At 35.3% G+C, this 16,045-nt stretch overlaps 1 protein-coding gene across 3 annotated transcripts in view; it reads right to left on the bottom strand.

The window, feature by feature from the left end:
• fut8a (fucosyltransferase 8a (alpha (1,6) fucosyltransferase)) overlaps positions 1-16,045 on the bottom strand; it is a 73,266-nt gene that overhangs the window by 18,203 nt on the left and 39,018 nt on the right. For all 3 annotated transcript variants that reach the window (XM_042774220.1, XM_042774222.1, XM_042774221.1), the window contains one exon: positions 6,596-7,104. In XM_042774220.1, the coding sequence (XP_042630154.1) occupies positions 6,596-6,798 (203 nt within the window). In that variant the 5' untranslated portion in view covers positions 6,799-7,104. The remainder of the gene's footprint in view (positions 1-6,595; positions 7,105-16,045) is intronic.

Raw genomic sequence — 16,045 nt, 5'->3', positions numbered from 1 at the left:
CATATAAAACTTCAGTTGGTTGGCCTACTCTCAAATGTCCTTGTGAACATTACTAAAGACCAAAATGCAAGACATGACTTTTGGTCAGATTTTTGAATCCCAATTTGTAGTCTGGATGAGTCGACGTTAGTTGCTGAAATTCAAAGCAAATTTGTAGATTCTGGGCAGTTGAAGTTGACATATTACATAGAAAATCTAACAGTGTATGATGAGCACAGACTCTGATTTTTTAGCTTCAGATTTTGATTCCATCCATTAGGAGGATATTACATTTACATTTATGCAATTAGCAGACGCTTTTATCCAAACCGACTTACAGTGCATTCAGGCTAACACTTTTTACCTAACATGTGTTCCCTGGGAATCGAACCCACAACCTTTTGCGCTGCTAGTGCAATGCTCTTCCACTGAAAATGTAATATATTAAGAGAGTGAGGGAAAATCATTTATCAAAACAATGACAGTAGAATTTATTGTTACTAAACGTGTTTAACATTATTTTCATAACAAATAATTTTGTATAAACCAAATGAATGATTTTGCATATTATTACAATTAGCATAGTTAAACTATGGATAATAGACCAGAACTGTGAAGAAGAGCTTTAAAGGCTGGACCGTCATGAATTATGGAGGAAGCTGTCAGTTTCCTCGTGTAAAATCTCTTCTGTTCTAATGATCTTTGATTGCAGGAGGGAAAAAAATCACTGCCTTTGTTTGACTTTAGAAATCTCAACAGGTGACTGTACATCAATAATTAAAGGCCTGATGAAAGGAAAACAATATCTGTTAAGGAGTCCCAACTTCCTGACAGAATATTTGAACTCAGCCCTATATAAATTAGGTGTTAATTAGTGTCTAATTAATTAACATTGTTGCTATACTGTAAGTAAATTTGAAACCAATGCTATACTGTCAAGTGTGCATTTCAATGGAATAAAAAAGGGGAAATATTATTTGTAATTGTACTTGGTACAATACAATAATAATATCACTATAATTTAGGTACAATTTCCTGGTAAATCCCCAGTATGTGTGTGTGTGTGTGTGTGTGTGATGACAACTACTGCCTGTTTTTGCAAATTATGCAAATGGTGTGGTTCATAAAAGTGCACATTTGTTATACAAATGTGAGTAGGACCTGAAACAAATGTGTTTTTACTTTTACAAATGACTAGTAGTGGTGTAGAATAGTTTGCTTTGGACATTTGTCAATTTGAGTTGTGTTTTGGAAACCTATTTCAGAGCTAATTACAGTCTGATGTTTTTTATTACTGCTGCACCAAAGAGAGAGGTCAAATAAAAGGCCAAGTCTAAACCCGAGAGTAATTAGTCACATTTAGCAGGGACTAATTGACTGTCACTGAATCAAGTGTTCAGTCTCTATGGCAATACATCGCGAGGCAAGGATCTCACGCTGTGACTGGCTCCTAGATCACGTGTATGTGGCCTATAGGCAGAATTTATTGGCTGGACAGCCAAGTATTAAAATCAAAGCAAAATCTGAAATGAAATCTCTCAATCGTTTTTTTCCTTGACAGCAATGAGATTAAATGGAGAGCAAATTAAGCAAAGATCCCAAAAATTCTTCAACAAAAGTTGGAGACATGATTAAAATATATCAATATCTACTACTTATCTGTGATATGCCATCCATTTTAATTGTATTCCTATATACATCAGACTTGTTTCTATTTTTATTTCTCCCAAGAAATTTTATGAGAAATATCTTCTTCTGTGCTCAACAGAAGAGAGAAACTCATACAGGTTTGTAGACGATGACTTTCATTTTGGGTGAACTATCCCTTTAAATGTAGATTCAGACAAACACAGATGGTCTTGCACACGCTGGCACATGTCTTGGTTATTAGTGTCCGTGTGTCATCATAAAAAAACTTTAAATATCCGCTCTAATCATGAAGAAGATCAGCTTTATCAGCCAAAGTCCATCTCCACCCTTATCCTTTCATGCTGTTTTACTATCCCCTGTACTCACACACACACACACAAATATCAAGAGACAGTATAAGAGGAAGGAGATTATAGACTCCGGGAAATGAATTGGAGTAATCATAAAAGAGAATATTGCACCCTTCAACTATCAAACATTAAAAGAAAACATCATTCAGTCAAACTCACAGATAAGGATGTTTGTAGTGCAACCTTATAATTTGAAATTATTTGTTTCAGCCAAATTGACTGCCGATTGCACAGTAGGAATTGAAGTCCCGTATTTCAGCATTTCAGATAGCTAAATAATCCAATAATCTACTCATAATCAACACCATCAATAAAAATATAGTGTGATTTGAGCAAAAAAAAAAAAAAAAATACATTTGTTACATTGAAAAAATGTAAAAAAAAAAACTAAATACACTACATGGAAAAGCGCTGCCTGAGGAACCTAACAAATATTTTCTCATTCAAGTGGATAGTATATGTATGCCTACTACATGGAAAAGCGCTGCCTGAGGACCTTACCAAAATGACTGCCAAATAAACTGACTTGACTTAAGGTATGGTCATATAAAGGCCAGTTGTGTATTGTACAGAGTGTAGTGATGTATGAAGCACAGCTCACTCAGATTTCTGTCGGTCAATTCAGCTATAATGTCAATGAAGTATTCCGCTGTAATTTGCATGTCCAAATTGAGCACATTGCAAAATCCTACTTAGCAGGAAAGCAGGCCTATTTGGACACAGGGTTAGTATAGTAGAGTCACACACCTTCTCTTCCGTCAGGTTCCTCCTTCTGGATCAATCACAGCACCATCTTTGGCCTGCCTTGTCACTCACCCACATATCTGCTGAACAACCCTCTGTGTGTGCGTTATCTGCTTTTTCATTTATACAGGAGTCAATAAAAAAGTGAGATGAAGCATCAGTGGGCTCTGTGTGGAATCACGGTGTGTGTGTGTGTGTGTATCAGTGGCTGATAATTCCCACAGGAAGTTCTTGATGAAAAACTGACAGCACTGATACTGTACTGTGTCAGAGCGATAAGAGGAGAACTAACTGTTTCAGTTCATTAGGACTGTACATGTTCATATACTGCAAATAACACTTTCTCCATCTGTCCTACTTTGAGTAGCGAGCACACACACACACACACACACACACACACACACACACACACACACACACACACACACACACACACACACACACACACACACACACACTCTTTAGAGTCAAACATCTCTATGCAAACCCTTCATCTGAGGGTTCAAAATGAGGAGTTTGCTACACCAAACAGTTCAGAGCTAATGTTAACACATGATTTCTTTTAAAAGAAAGGGACTAAATAGGTTGCTAAAGACTTCTGGGTGGTTATTAGGAGTGAGAATCTTGACAAATCCATTCACGATTCACTAGTTTTTGATTAATATTAAGAATATAATAAAAGCAATACACACAATCAAAAGTGCTGTTGTTCCAGAATGTTGGCAAGATAAAAACAGCACAACTGTGAGTGTGATGTTGCTGTTATACAAAAGTTCAGCAAGAAGTAAATGCTGAGTAGCATACATTTTAGACACAGTATTGCTAGGTACTTTGTCTATTTTTGCTCCACCAACAAAAAGTTTCAAACAAAGCCACAGTAATAATATACCATTGTGCCGAGTGAATGATTCAATAACTCAGTGATTAGGTGCATCTGAAGAGCACACTGCAGGAATATGTACTATGTTTGATGAGAAACACACATTGCAAACAATAAAAAACATGTTCTATATAGTACACATATGTGTAGTATGAATGAAATCCAGACGTACAACATCTGCCATTCACAATTACTTTCCTGTTGCCTCGTGGGATGGCAATGTGTCCACTGGATGCACACTTAATAACTGTAGGTAATCTTTCTACTTTTCACCTACCTAAATGAATCAGTGTTATTGAATGAATCAATGATTCGATTCCTCTCTCATAAACATACTAGCTGGGTTTCCGTCACCCCGCTTTTATGCGCATTTTGAAGAATCGCATCAGAATCGAGTGATGGAAATGCAGAATTTCAAATAAAAATGCCTTAATTCGCAAAACAAAATTTATGCTCACTTGAGGTGGTTTTTGACCTGTGCGAATAATGGGAGATGGAAATGCATTTTGTGAATAAAGTCCTCCAAGCACATCAAAAAAGTCATGTGACTTTGCGCTATGGGATAGCAAATCCTGACTAACCAGCAGACCGATCTTGTTCCACAGCATCTGAAATGTTTTGTTATATGGTCATTCGGAAATGCTCGAGCAAAGTCTGTCAACAAAGTATTTCTGTATAATTGCCTCCCAGAACTGTTAAATGACCGCGTTCCCAAACAGCAGCATCCACCTCCGAAAGCAATAACCGCATTCATTCAATTTATTATATAGGAAAATTATTATATTCAGTAGCTTCTTCTACTTTTCTTAGTGATGTATGGTGCCAGTTTATCAGGAAGTGAAGATTTTGTTCTCTTTGACTCCTTGGATGGAAACGGTGCATGTTTGCAAATGTTTTATGCGATATTCCAATTTTGCACATAAGTTAAATTCGCAATTTTGGATGGAAACCCGGCTAGTCACTTGTTGCCACCTACTGATGCCACAATGTAACCTGCAGAAAGAGTCACGGAAAAAAAGAAAGCTCTCTGGAACATATGGTAAGCGTCTCACTAACCCCTTTTTTCAATTCTAATCCTATTCCTTTAAATAAATATATTCCTTTCTATCAGTCTGTCTTTGATGTCGGTAAAGGCTAGCTACTAGGTACTTTTCATTGGTTTTCATTGCCCATACAGCAGTTGTTTTCAATCATGTATAATTGTCTGGAGCATGAAATGATCAGTAGTTGAGAAATACTTCATTGAAACTGACTGCGAATGAAAAAAAGCATTGCTTCAAAGCCTTCAAATAGCCTCTTTTTGAAAACACTTTTGAAAATCATACTATAATAACAAGTCTGTGTTTATGTTCTGCCAAAAAAGCATAAAACAAATTCATTGTTCCTAAGCTTGTTTACATCCGTGCAGGAAGTAGGACATGGTGTTTCCTTTTTTTTTTGTTTATGGGAGGCTGATGTTCATACAATCTTTAGAGGAAGAGTCCTCCTTATGGTGCTGATGTGTCCAAACTCTTTCATTGCGTTGTGTACCAAGGTTTTGGTTACTCTGTAGCATTTATAACTAGTTCTGAAAGTCTGATTTGATAATGGCAAGATTTTTTTTTTTTTTTTTTTTTACGTTTTTGAAAGTCGTCTGTATTTATTTGATCAAAAATACAGTAACATTGTGAGGAAGTGTGTATGTGCGCTGTCAAATATCAGATGATTATGAGGCACATTTGTGGGTAAGCCACTGGGGTCATTTTAATAACTTACAATAACACCAATAACTGAGCTTACATAATGCATAAGCAGATAGATGACAAGACCACAGCTTAATGAAATACATGGTGCACACAAGCTTGCATACTGAACACACACACACACACGCATTCAGATGAAAACAGCAGGCAGGTGAAGTATAAGTATATAAAGTATAAGGAAGTGTGTTTGCATCTGTCAATTATATAAGATTCCCTTGAGGGTAAAGATAATTTAACTAGCAAAGCAGCTGAAATTTAGCTCAGTGGCCATCAAATGCCACAGTACGTGACAGCAAAGGACTAATGCAAGCCTGACCAAGGCCAGCTACTGGCTGACGAGGAAAAATTGTAACCCAGCAAGTATAAACAGTCCAATAGAAATAAACAATGGACACTGCTAAAAGTGAACATTTGTCTAAATGTCTTTTAATTTATTGTTGAATATGGTGAATTTGCTACAGATTGGTGCTTAAATACAATTGGGTAAACTGCCAGTGGGTGGGTTTCAAAAACAAATTTTTTTTTTGTCAGATAAACAAGTATGTTAACTTAGCATAGGAGAATAACTGACTGTAGCATTGTTTTTCAGATAAACGAGTATGTTAACTTAGCATGTTCTTTAAATATCTGCAAACATATTATGGTATTGTTATGCTTTAGTAGAGTCAAAATCTTACATACAGCACCTTTAACTAAAAAATATTTTAATTAATTTAAAAAATAAAGCTGAAATGAAAAAATATATATATATATTAGACGAAAAACCTAACTGAAATTAGAAACATTGTTTTGGCAACGAACTACATAAGTTTAGGTTAAAGTAATACAATTATTAAAACTAAAATGTAAATAATAAAAAAGCTAAAAAGAAATAATTAAAATAAAAATGATGAAAAGCACATAAAATCAGTAAAAGTTAAACTAAAATTAAAATGAAAACTAAAAATAAAAACTAATTTAAAATGAATACTATAATAATATTTGATTATTGCTAAATTAACAATGTTTATGGCTAGATAAATTTTGGATAACAAGCAATAAATCTAGGATTTTCTTATTTGTGGAGGAAGATTATTATCCATCTAACATATCACATATTAGACTTCTCAAACCTGTGGGCCTGCAGGCTAACTATTCCAGTAGATGCCCAAATTATCCTGGCAAACTAAGTAACTCACATTTAAAGACAAACCCTAAAGAAAATGTAATAATTTGAAAGAAATAACAAAATTTCTCAACATTTCACCAACCTGAGAGTCTCTGCCATGCGTCTCAGATCTTCATTCTGCTGTTTCAGCCTTTCCAGCTTGGCCAGGATCTTAGAGAGCTCTCTGCTGGACCGTTCCGGATGCTCGCTGTCCCTCACGAGGTGACCCCCGATGTAGAAAAGCAGCGTGCCCCAGGCCAGCAGCACCAGCATAATCCAGCGCCACGAGCCCGTCCACGGACGCATGGCGCCTAGTGCTGCCCAGCGCACACTTTCCTTTCACAACACGGGAGCTTGAGGCATACTCAACTCAGCGGCAGCACACCACCACAGGACTCCTCTAGAGCGGAAGGGGGACGTCAGGGGTCGCTGGGTCTCACTTGCGTGTGCACTTAAAGACTTGGAAGTTATATCATGGCAGCGGCCCCTTGCAGATGAGGGGGCGGAGGGTTTTGAGATCCCTTGAGACTTTGCTTATGAGACTATACTTCAGAAAACCAATGGCTCTGATGAGTTCTTATTCCTCTAAGGACTCTGCAAGGGATTCTGGTCCTGTAAAAACACAGAAGCATGTGTGATCAGTGAGATGATAGGACATGCTTCCGCTAACTGTGAGAGATAAAGGCATAAGTGAGGTCTGAGATTATCTATCCGCTCTGCCTTTTCCTCCACAGAATATAAAACTGGATTGAGTTTAGCTGCTGACAACACTCTAGTCATACAACTGTTACTGAGGATTATAGTGAGTGGTGAAAGTTAGTTGTCAAGTCAGCACAAAGTAAAAGTGCAAATAATGAGTTCCTTAGAATTAATCAGCTACAAAAATGTGCAGGGAAGGACAAAAATGAAATAACAAGAAAGACACCAGATTTAAAGAAAATACTATACTTTGTAACACATTAATGTTTTCTATTTATTATGCCTTCTTAAGTGAAGTTCCAAATCATACATGAATATACATAGAAGGGCAATAACAATGACACAGGGAACAACTGTTTATCAATGTATCACTTTACAGGAAGTAGAGAAGAAAATTTCCCCTTGAGTCATTGCACAACATAATTGCAAACCAAAACAATTTTGACTTGTTACAATGGCATGTGTTAAAGTGTAATTTTATGTACATAAATATAATAAAATATATTATAAATATACATGTATACACTGTATGTAGCACAATGCAAAAGGCTTATTGGCTTTTTTCATTATTTATCACATTTTTAAAGATCGTTTAAATCAAAATGTAGAGGTCTGAGGTATGACAACTTACATTTATTAATAAAATAATATATTATGTATATAAATACATAAGTATGTATATGTTTAAATTTATATTGTCATTTATATTATGTTTGTATTTATGAACATTATGGATTACATCAAGTCATACAAAAACCATGACTCAAAGAGTTGTCTGTGTTCGATGACATCTCCGATTTTGTCAAGCTTTCCTCAAAGAGCAGAGAGAGAGGAAAAAACAGTAAATGTGTACCTTGAATGCAAAGTAAGAGGTTTTGGATTAAAGCTTCCAAATGCATAAATGTGAACTTCCAAAGAAATCTCCTGCAATGAATGACATGTAAATTGGAAGATATATCTGTCACAGTTTTTCCTGACTCCCTTTCTTGACTGCCAAGATAAAATCCTTTTTTTGTGTGTGTGCATGCAAAATGAAAAGTATGTAATGAGGTCAAGTGACAATGTTGCATGTTATTGTTTGAAATGTTTGCATAATGCATTTAGTTTCACGTCATTTACAAAAATAGCAAGCAATATGTAAGTATACACAGCACTGTATGAGGAAACAGTCTTTTATAGTATGTACATGGACAATATGTATATAGGGTATGTTTGTTTTCGTGTGCATCCAGCAAAAACTTTATCACATCACATTCAATTCAGTGCAAACTGGTCAAATATAATATCTTTTTCCACACACACACACACACACACACACACACACACACACACACACACACACACACACACACACACACACACACACACACACACACACACACACACACACACACACAAACACAATCGCTGTGACTCTAGTTCAACTTGTCAATGATTGTACATTCATTTATTGACTTAAATGAGAAATAACAGTCAAATTGCACTTGTATCACAATCTGAAGTTAATACATACTGCACACCCACAAGCGGCCATGGTCGTATCTTAAAAGGGAACCATTTACAGAGCTGAAATAATGTGCCACTCACTGTGCATGTAAAACGAGGCTGACGGATGGGGACTATCTGACAGATTGGGGAAAGTAGGCACCGCTTATCCTTCATTATGAATGAGGGTGGAATATAGAGAGTCATTATGGATTTCTGCACAGAGCATATACAATGCATTATAGATTGCGGTGGTGTGTCAAGCCCGGTAATCAAAGGCCGCAGTGCGGGATTGAATCAATAGGGTGACCTTCTGCTAGTGTCTCAGTACAACAGACCGCCAGCGATTTATGCACAAAACTACAGCAGTCAACGGGGTGCGCACATGGGGCACTACTACACAGAAACATAGGATTTACTCCTGAAGTCAGCTAATAAACTCATTAAAGATCTTCCTCGCACTATTATAATCTTCAAAACTGCTTAAAAATGTCCCAGGGTATGTATGTAACCAGGGTTCCCAGAGGGAATGAGACATTGCGTCGGAAATCGCTATGGCATTCCCATAACGTTTTCCAACTCAGCTTGAGAACAAAGATCTTTAAGAACAAGGAGTTTTAACAGATATAATTCTAAACTTTATGCTCACCAAGGCTACATTTATTTGATCAAAAATACAGTAATATTGAAAACTGTAATATTGTGAAATATTATTACAATATAAAATACCAGTTTTCTATTTTTACTATATTTTAAAATGTAATTTATTCCTGTGATGGCAAAGCTAAATTATCAGCAGCCATTACTTCAGTCTTCAGTGTCACATGATCCTTCAGAAATTATTCTAATATGTTAATTTGGTGCTCAAGTAACATTTCTTATTATTATCGATGCTGAAAACAGCTTAATAGTTTGTGGAAATTGTAATACATTCTTTTTCAGGATTCCTTGACAAACAGAAAGTTCAAAAGAAATCTTCTACACCAATGTAAATGTATACTATACTGTCAATTCAATGCATGCTTGCTAAATAAAAGTACTAATTCCTTTAAAAAAAAAGAAAAATAATTTTCTTATTGAGCAATATGCGATTTTGGTTATTAGAAATGATGATAATAAATAATATAATAATATATAATTTTATATAAATTCATGATGTGTATTTTATACAAGTATATAGATATTGTAATTATTAATTTACACAAGTATATTATATCATACACTTATAAGTTTTACAGTAGAAACAGTAGTAGCTAGTAGCTCCACAGTAAAATATAATAGTTTAAAAAATCCCACTTCTCATTTTCTAAATGGTTGTAATTGTGACGCATCACACAGAATGGTTTGGACCTCGTTAGGACACTGTGTTATGGTCAGAAATGGGGTAGAAAAGGTTAAAAAAAATTGCTAACTGATTATTTTCAGTGTTATAAATCTTGACTAAAGATTCAAGCAAAAACTAAACTGCTACCAAAGTGTAGAATATGGACAATCTTTATAAAATTCCCTTTATTTGATGTGCGTAAAAGAGTGAATGTCACATCATTTTTCCAGGGCAGAAGTGCGCAATGCAGGACGGCATATTTCTTTACTACACTAAATAAAGTGCCTCTTCAGCATGACATTCTACTTATTTATACTTGTAATTAACTGAGTACACTGGGGGTGAAGCTGAGATTCCCAGCTTCATACACAAACTTATATCACAGAGAGTCAGTGTAAGTACACGCTCAACATCCTCATTACAGAAATGTCACCACTGACTGCTATTAGTCTTAGTTTTAAATGAGAAATGGGGAGCAAGTCATTAAAATACTGCAATAAAGCGAGCCGGACGATTTGGTGCTGAAAGAGAAATAATCTGTAAACTGCACCGTCCTGCATGAGTGCACCCCCCTTTATCACGCTCCTACAGCTCATGAATAATTGAGATCTGCATAGTGACACAGTAGCGCACAGACAAGGACAGCAATAAATCCATAATTAATGCCTGCATTTATGAAAGCGTGCAGGGCTGAACAACAGTCTGCTCAGGTTAGGGTGGATTTCAGGAGGGTTTCATGCATAATTCTTCCTCTTCTTGTTCCCAACAGAGGATGACAGACAAACTCAACTAGACTGAAATGTTTAGTGGCAAGGTTACCATAAACAAAAACTATTATAAAAAAAAAAAAAAAAAAAAGTTTCGATAAAATGTTGCGATGTAACAGAAGTAGCGACAGATGTTTTCTTCTATATTGTGACGTACATCTGAGTCAAAAAATCATTCACAATAACATGCATTTAGAAAACATAATTTTCTAGAATCTATATATTATTTATAGGATCATTTTTAGGATTAAAAAAAGAGAGCATGCTGCAAATGTTTGAATTCCAACTATCATACAGTGATACATTCATAAACATTTATAATTTTAATACTATGTTACATAATATTATAGAACGTTATTAGATATTATACATTATAGAATTAATTTTATTATTTGTAAGTCATTTTTTTTCCACATTGCAAGACATGCATTTACTTATTTGATATCATATCAAGAAATTTTGTGGTGACAAATTCCGATATTGATATATCAGGCATTATTGCTTCAAATTTTTCATTATTCTATTTATATTATCATAATTTTTTACTCTCTCATGGATACACTGGGTCTCTCATGTGGATCTGACCATTTTAATCACAATCCAATTAAATTGCAATGACCCGTATCGATATGTAACAGACTGCAATGTTGTTACTGATACCCGGTCTTAATATCTGCTTATTCTTGTTGACGTTGCAAAAAAACAAAGCCAGTCCATGCACTTGATATAGCTGAGCAGCCATGCAAGCAGTCATGCTACATTGACTTTCACCATTAGGATTTTTATAACTCAGCTTTTCAGTGTGACATGTAAGAGTTCAATGTACTGTCTACAAACTATTTTTAAAGGTGCTAGAAATGACCCACTTTCAAAGGGCTATTTCACCTTCACTGTTTTCTCCCACTGTGACGATTTTCAACATTTCTGCTTTTATATTCTTTAAAAGAAATAAAGTCATACAGGTTTGGAACAGCATGAGAGTAAACAAATGATCACAGATTTTTCATATTTGGGTGAACTACTCCTTTAAAATGCGAAATAACAATCATTTGAATTACTTATCGATTCAATGTTGTGATGATAGAGTATCACAACACACTACTGTATTGATATTTCCTTTTCTTTTGTTGGTTACTTCCTACTTCTTCACCATTTTTTTTTTTTAAATGAGGTTTTATTGACATTTCTCAGTTAATGCAGCTGTAAATAGAGATGGTTCTTTTCTGCTGTTAAAGATTTATCCTCTTTTTTTCTTCTCTTTCTCATACACACCACACACAGCAAGGATAATAGACTCTCTAATTTCCTTTCCCATACTGATGTGCAAACTGTCAGCTCTTTTCATTCCAGTAGAGATGCATTGTGGGAGCTCTACATGTCAGTGGACCACTCCCACTGACATCGCACTGCATTATGCAGCCTGACTTCTGTACGGATCCAGTGTACTGCGAGAATCGCTCTCTATTCAGGTAGATGAATGTTTTAATCATCGAGGAAGATGAAAAACACATGCATGTCATGTTCAGGTGTGGTCTGGATGCCCATGCCTCATTTTTTGTACAGTATCTAGAGCAGTACAAGCCAGAGGGCTTGAATGTGAGCAGGATAAGTAGGCCATCACATACAAAAACAAAAATACAAAAAGATGACAAACTGCTCTCATTCTTTTTGTGTTCATATTGGACTAAGGTTACAAGTGAAATGTAAGATATAAGTCTTATATAGTGAGTTTAAAAGAACCAAACCACAAACCCAGGCCTTGATTTATCATATTAGATCCTGAGATTCAGCTCTAGAAATCTGACACTTCATAAATTTAAGAGCCACTCCAAGAATGATGCCGTGGGATGAAACATTTTTGCCTACTCAAAAATGTCTCTATAGGACATTTGTGCTTCTGCTTAGAACAACCTACAGAATTCATTAAAATGAAGATGTACATTTATCCAATTTACAATTTTAACTTATATGACACAAAAACCTGGTTGGAGCATTTAAAAATCTTAATAACCAGATGTTCCAACATCTCGGCTGCTTGTAAAATACCAAGCCTAACTGTTGGTTTCTGCTCTTCCACATTAGTTTCTGTTGACGTCTCATGGAGGCACTGAATTAACTTGGCCAGGTCAAAAGCCATGCTTGCCCCAGGGTGAACTCTTACTCCAATGCAGGAAGCTGCCTTTATCTTGTTTGCATAGTGAAATCCTAATCAATTACATGAAAATGTGGGCTTAAATTTCTGTATGAGTAAACTTGCGTCTTAAACTCTCAAATCCTATCCAGTCTTCTGTCTAAGCTGCAGGGCTGTGCACTTCTGACAAAAATCTGTGCAGGAGTCAGATTCAGACATTTTTGGAAAACTAAAAAAGCTAGAGATTTCTGGAATTCGAGAGAAAAGGACAAAAAATCTTTCAAATGGAGTCTATCTGAAATGAATGGATACTGATATTCAGTAGGATCAGTATGAAACTTGTGCACAGAAATACTGAGACAAATTTCTGAGATAATAACTGTTCACAGCATCACTACGTTTCAAACATTATCATGTATGAAATACCACAGTGACCATGCAATATCTTTCAGTCTTGCCCTATTGTTTTGTAAAATAAATAAACCTAGACTCAGTGGAATGGAACAGAATGTAATAGTCTCAAGGGGCATTTCTAAACTGAACATAAAAGAAGATATTCTGAGAAATGTTCTGTGACATTTCTCAGTGTTTTTGTCCATACAAATGGAAGTCAATCATAACCAAAAAAGACATGAGGTTGAGTAATTGGAGACAGAATTTTCATTACTGGGTGAACTATCTCTTTATTGTAACAAGTATGCCATGATACATGTTGACAAAGGCCAGTGGAAAGAAAAATAAAATGAAACACACTCGAAATGTGATAAATAGCCAAATAAAGAAATGCACTTTAAAAAAAAAAAAAAAAAAAAAAAAGTTTAGTTGGCTGAATGGAATGCTCAAAAAAAAAAAAAATTGAGGAAAAATTTGTTTCTTTGGTGTTGAAAGCACAGTTAACAACTACCATTTTTCCTCAACTGTGGCAGTCCTTGTGTTGGAGTTCTCTGTCCTCCAATCATCACCCCCTGGCCCTCTTATTCCCGGCCCAAGTCCAAACTCACAACAGGAGCAGGTGGCCTGGAGGACAGGTCACAGCACTGGAACACCACTGGAAAGGCATTATGAGGTGCACCTGATGTGTATTGTGCTTCATTATTGCTGATATAACTGCAGAACTAAGTCTCCTTTAAAGGGATAGTTCACCCAAAAATGAAAATTACCCCGATTCACTCACCCTCAAGCCATCCTAGGTGTATATGACTTTCTTCTTTTAAACGAATACAATTGGAGTTGTATTAAAAAATGTCCTGGCTCTTCAAAGCTTTGTAATGGCAGTGAATGGTGGTTGAGATTTTGAAGCAAAATAAAGTGCATCCATCCATCATAAGAAGTGCTCCACACGGCTAAAATAATATAAAGGGCTTCTGAAGTAAATTGATGCATTTGTGAAAAATATCCATATTTAAAACTTTATAAACAGCAATCTCTAGCTTTTGTTAACTGTTGTACACACATTCACAAGAGAGTGGCGTTCCAGCAGAAGAAGTAGGACGTAGGTAGGGCTGTGCGATATGGGGAAAATATCTAATTGCGATTTTTTTGACAGATATTGCGATTTGATTTGCGATTTTAAATTTGCAAAGTCAAGCTTCAGCTCAGTATTGTCAATAATGTGCAGCACAGTATGAGTATCATTATCCTGCTGAAAACAAAGCGGAAATTCTTACAGTTTCCATTAAACCATTACAAAATTCCTTTTGGTTTTTGGCATTATTCCAATAGGAACTACTGTTGTTCTATTGGTTGCCATCTGCCATATTACATCCCACCAATAGAATCCATCAAATAGACACCATTACAGTTTACATTAAAACCAATACAATTCCCATTATAACAGACAAGATTATAATGGTATAACCATTATAGCAGACAAGACCATTATAGCAGACAAGATTATAATGGTAACTACTTTTACAGAATTCACTTAATTACTGAATTTCATTTTTTTTTTATAAATAAAGAACTGTATCTCTTTAGTCAATTATTAAAGTATTACATATGTTACATTGTACTTGGGATTTTAAGAACAAGTGGAAAATGTGCTGAATGTTTCATTTCATTCAAGTGAAATTAGCAAGCAGTTAGACTGAATTTACATTCGTTTTAAACGCAGAGCCAGGCGCGAGTCGAAACGGTGCGTATACAGTACACTATAGAGCATGTTTTCATATCGTTACTAAGTAATTCATTTGTTGACTAGATGCTGCATTAGTGGAGAAAGGAAAGCAGTATGTTTGCTATCAAGGCTGATAGGACCTCAAATGGTTAAAACCATGTGACCAAAACACATGCAAGTCTGATGCAAATGCTTAATGTCACTAATATTACCATCTATTTGCATTAGTTTATATCCAGCTGGTCACATTAATGCATTTGTTAGCCAGCAAAGTTGCAGTTTTAAACTTGCGATGTGAGAAAAATACATATATGTTCATTCAGCCGACATAAATCCTGCTGCCATTCACACAGTTTTCCATTAAATTACATTATATTTGTCCCAAATCATTGTTAATGTACATAAAGACTCAACCCTAGCCTGTAAAATTGTGTATTGTACATTTTTCAGTGAAACATTTGTCTTTCTGTGGCTCTAATAAAGTCTGTATGCTTCTAGAAAACTATAATGTAGATTGCGCTTTCTCTTTCCGTTTTGCATTTTTTTTAAACACCAGACTTCAAACTCATCTATGCTACTTTTTTATCATTCTTGTGAACTTTTGCCCATTTCGTAATGAAATTAACTATTTTAGGCCACTGCTTAAACGCGATGCATCCGGTGTGTGTAATACCTGTGAGCCATCCTAGACGTGGTGCTGTGCTTTTTGCTCTGTGTGTGACTTACATTTTTTTTTTTTTTTTTAATAGGTAATCATCATGTGATCTAGAATAGAAGCAATTAAAGTGTGAGTATACATACAATATCCATATTTATGTAATTTCAATGCTATGGCCTTTATGTAGATACTTAAAGATGGCCATCTAGTTAAGAGTGTTAATTTCAACATCTACTAATACATTTTTAAATTTTGAAGTTGCTTTTATTCACATTAGTAGTGAACTATGAACTAACTTTAATGATCATTATATAATTAATATTTAGTGTTAATATTTTACATATACATATACACCTAGAATGGCTTTTAATTT

Source organism: Cyprinus carpio, chromosome A17, assembly GCF_018340385.1.
Source record: "Cyprinus carpio isolate SPL01 chromosome A17, ASM1834038v1, whole genome shotgun sequence".
NCBI lineage: Eukaryota > Metazoa > Chordata > Actinopteri > Cypriniformes > Cyprinidae > Cyprinus > Cyprinus carpio.
This window is presented reverse-complemented; position numbering and strand designations above follow the sequence as displayed.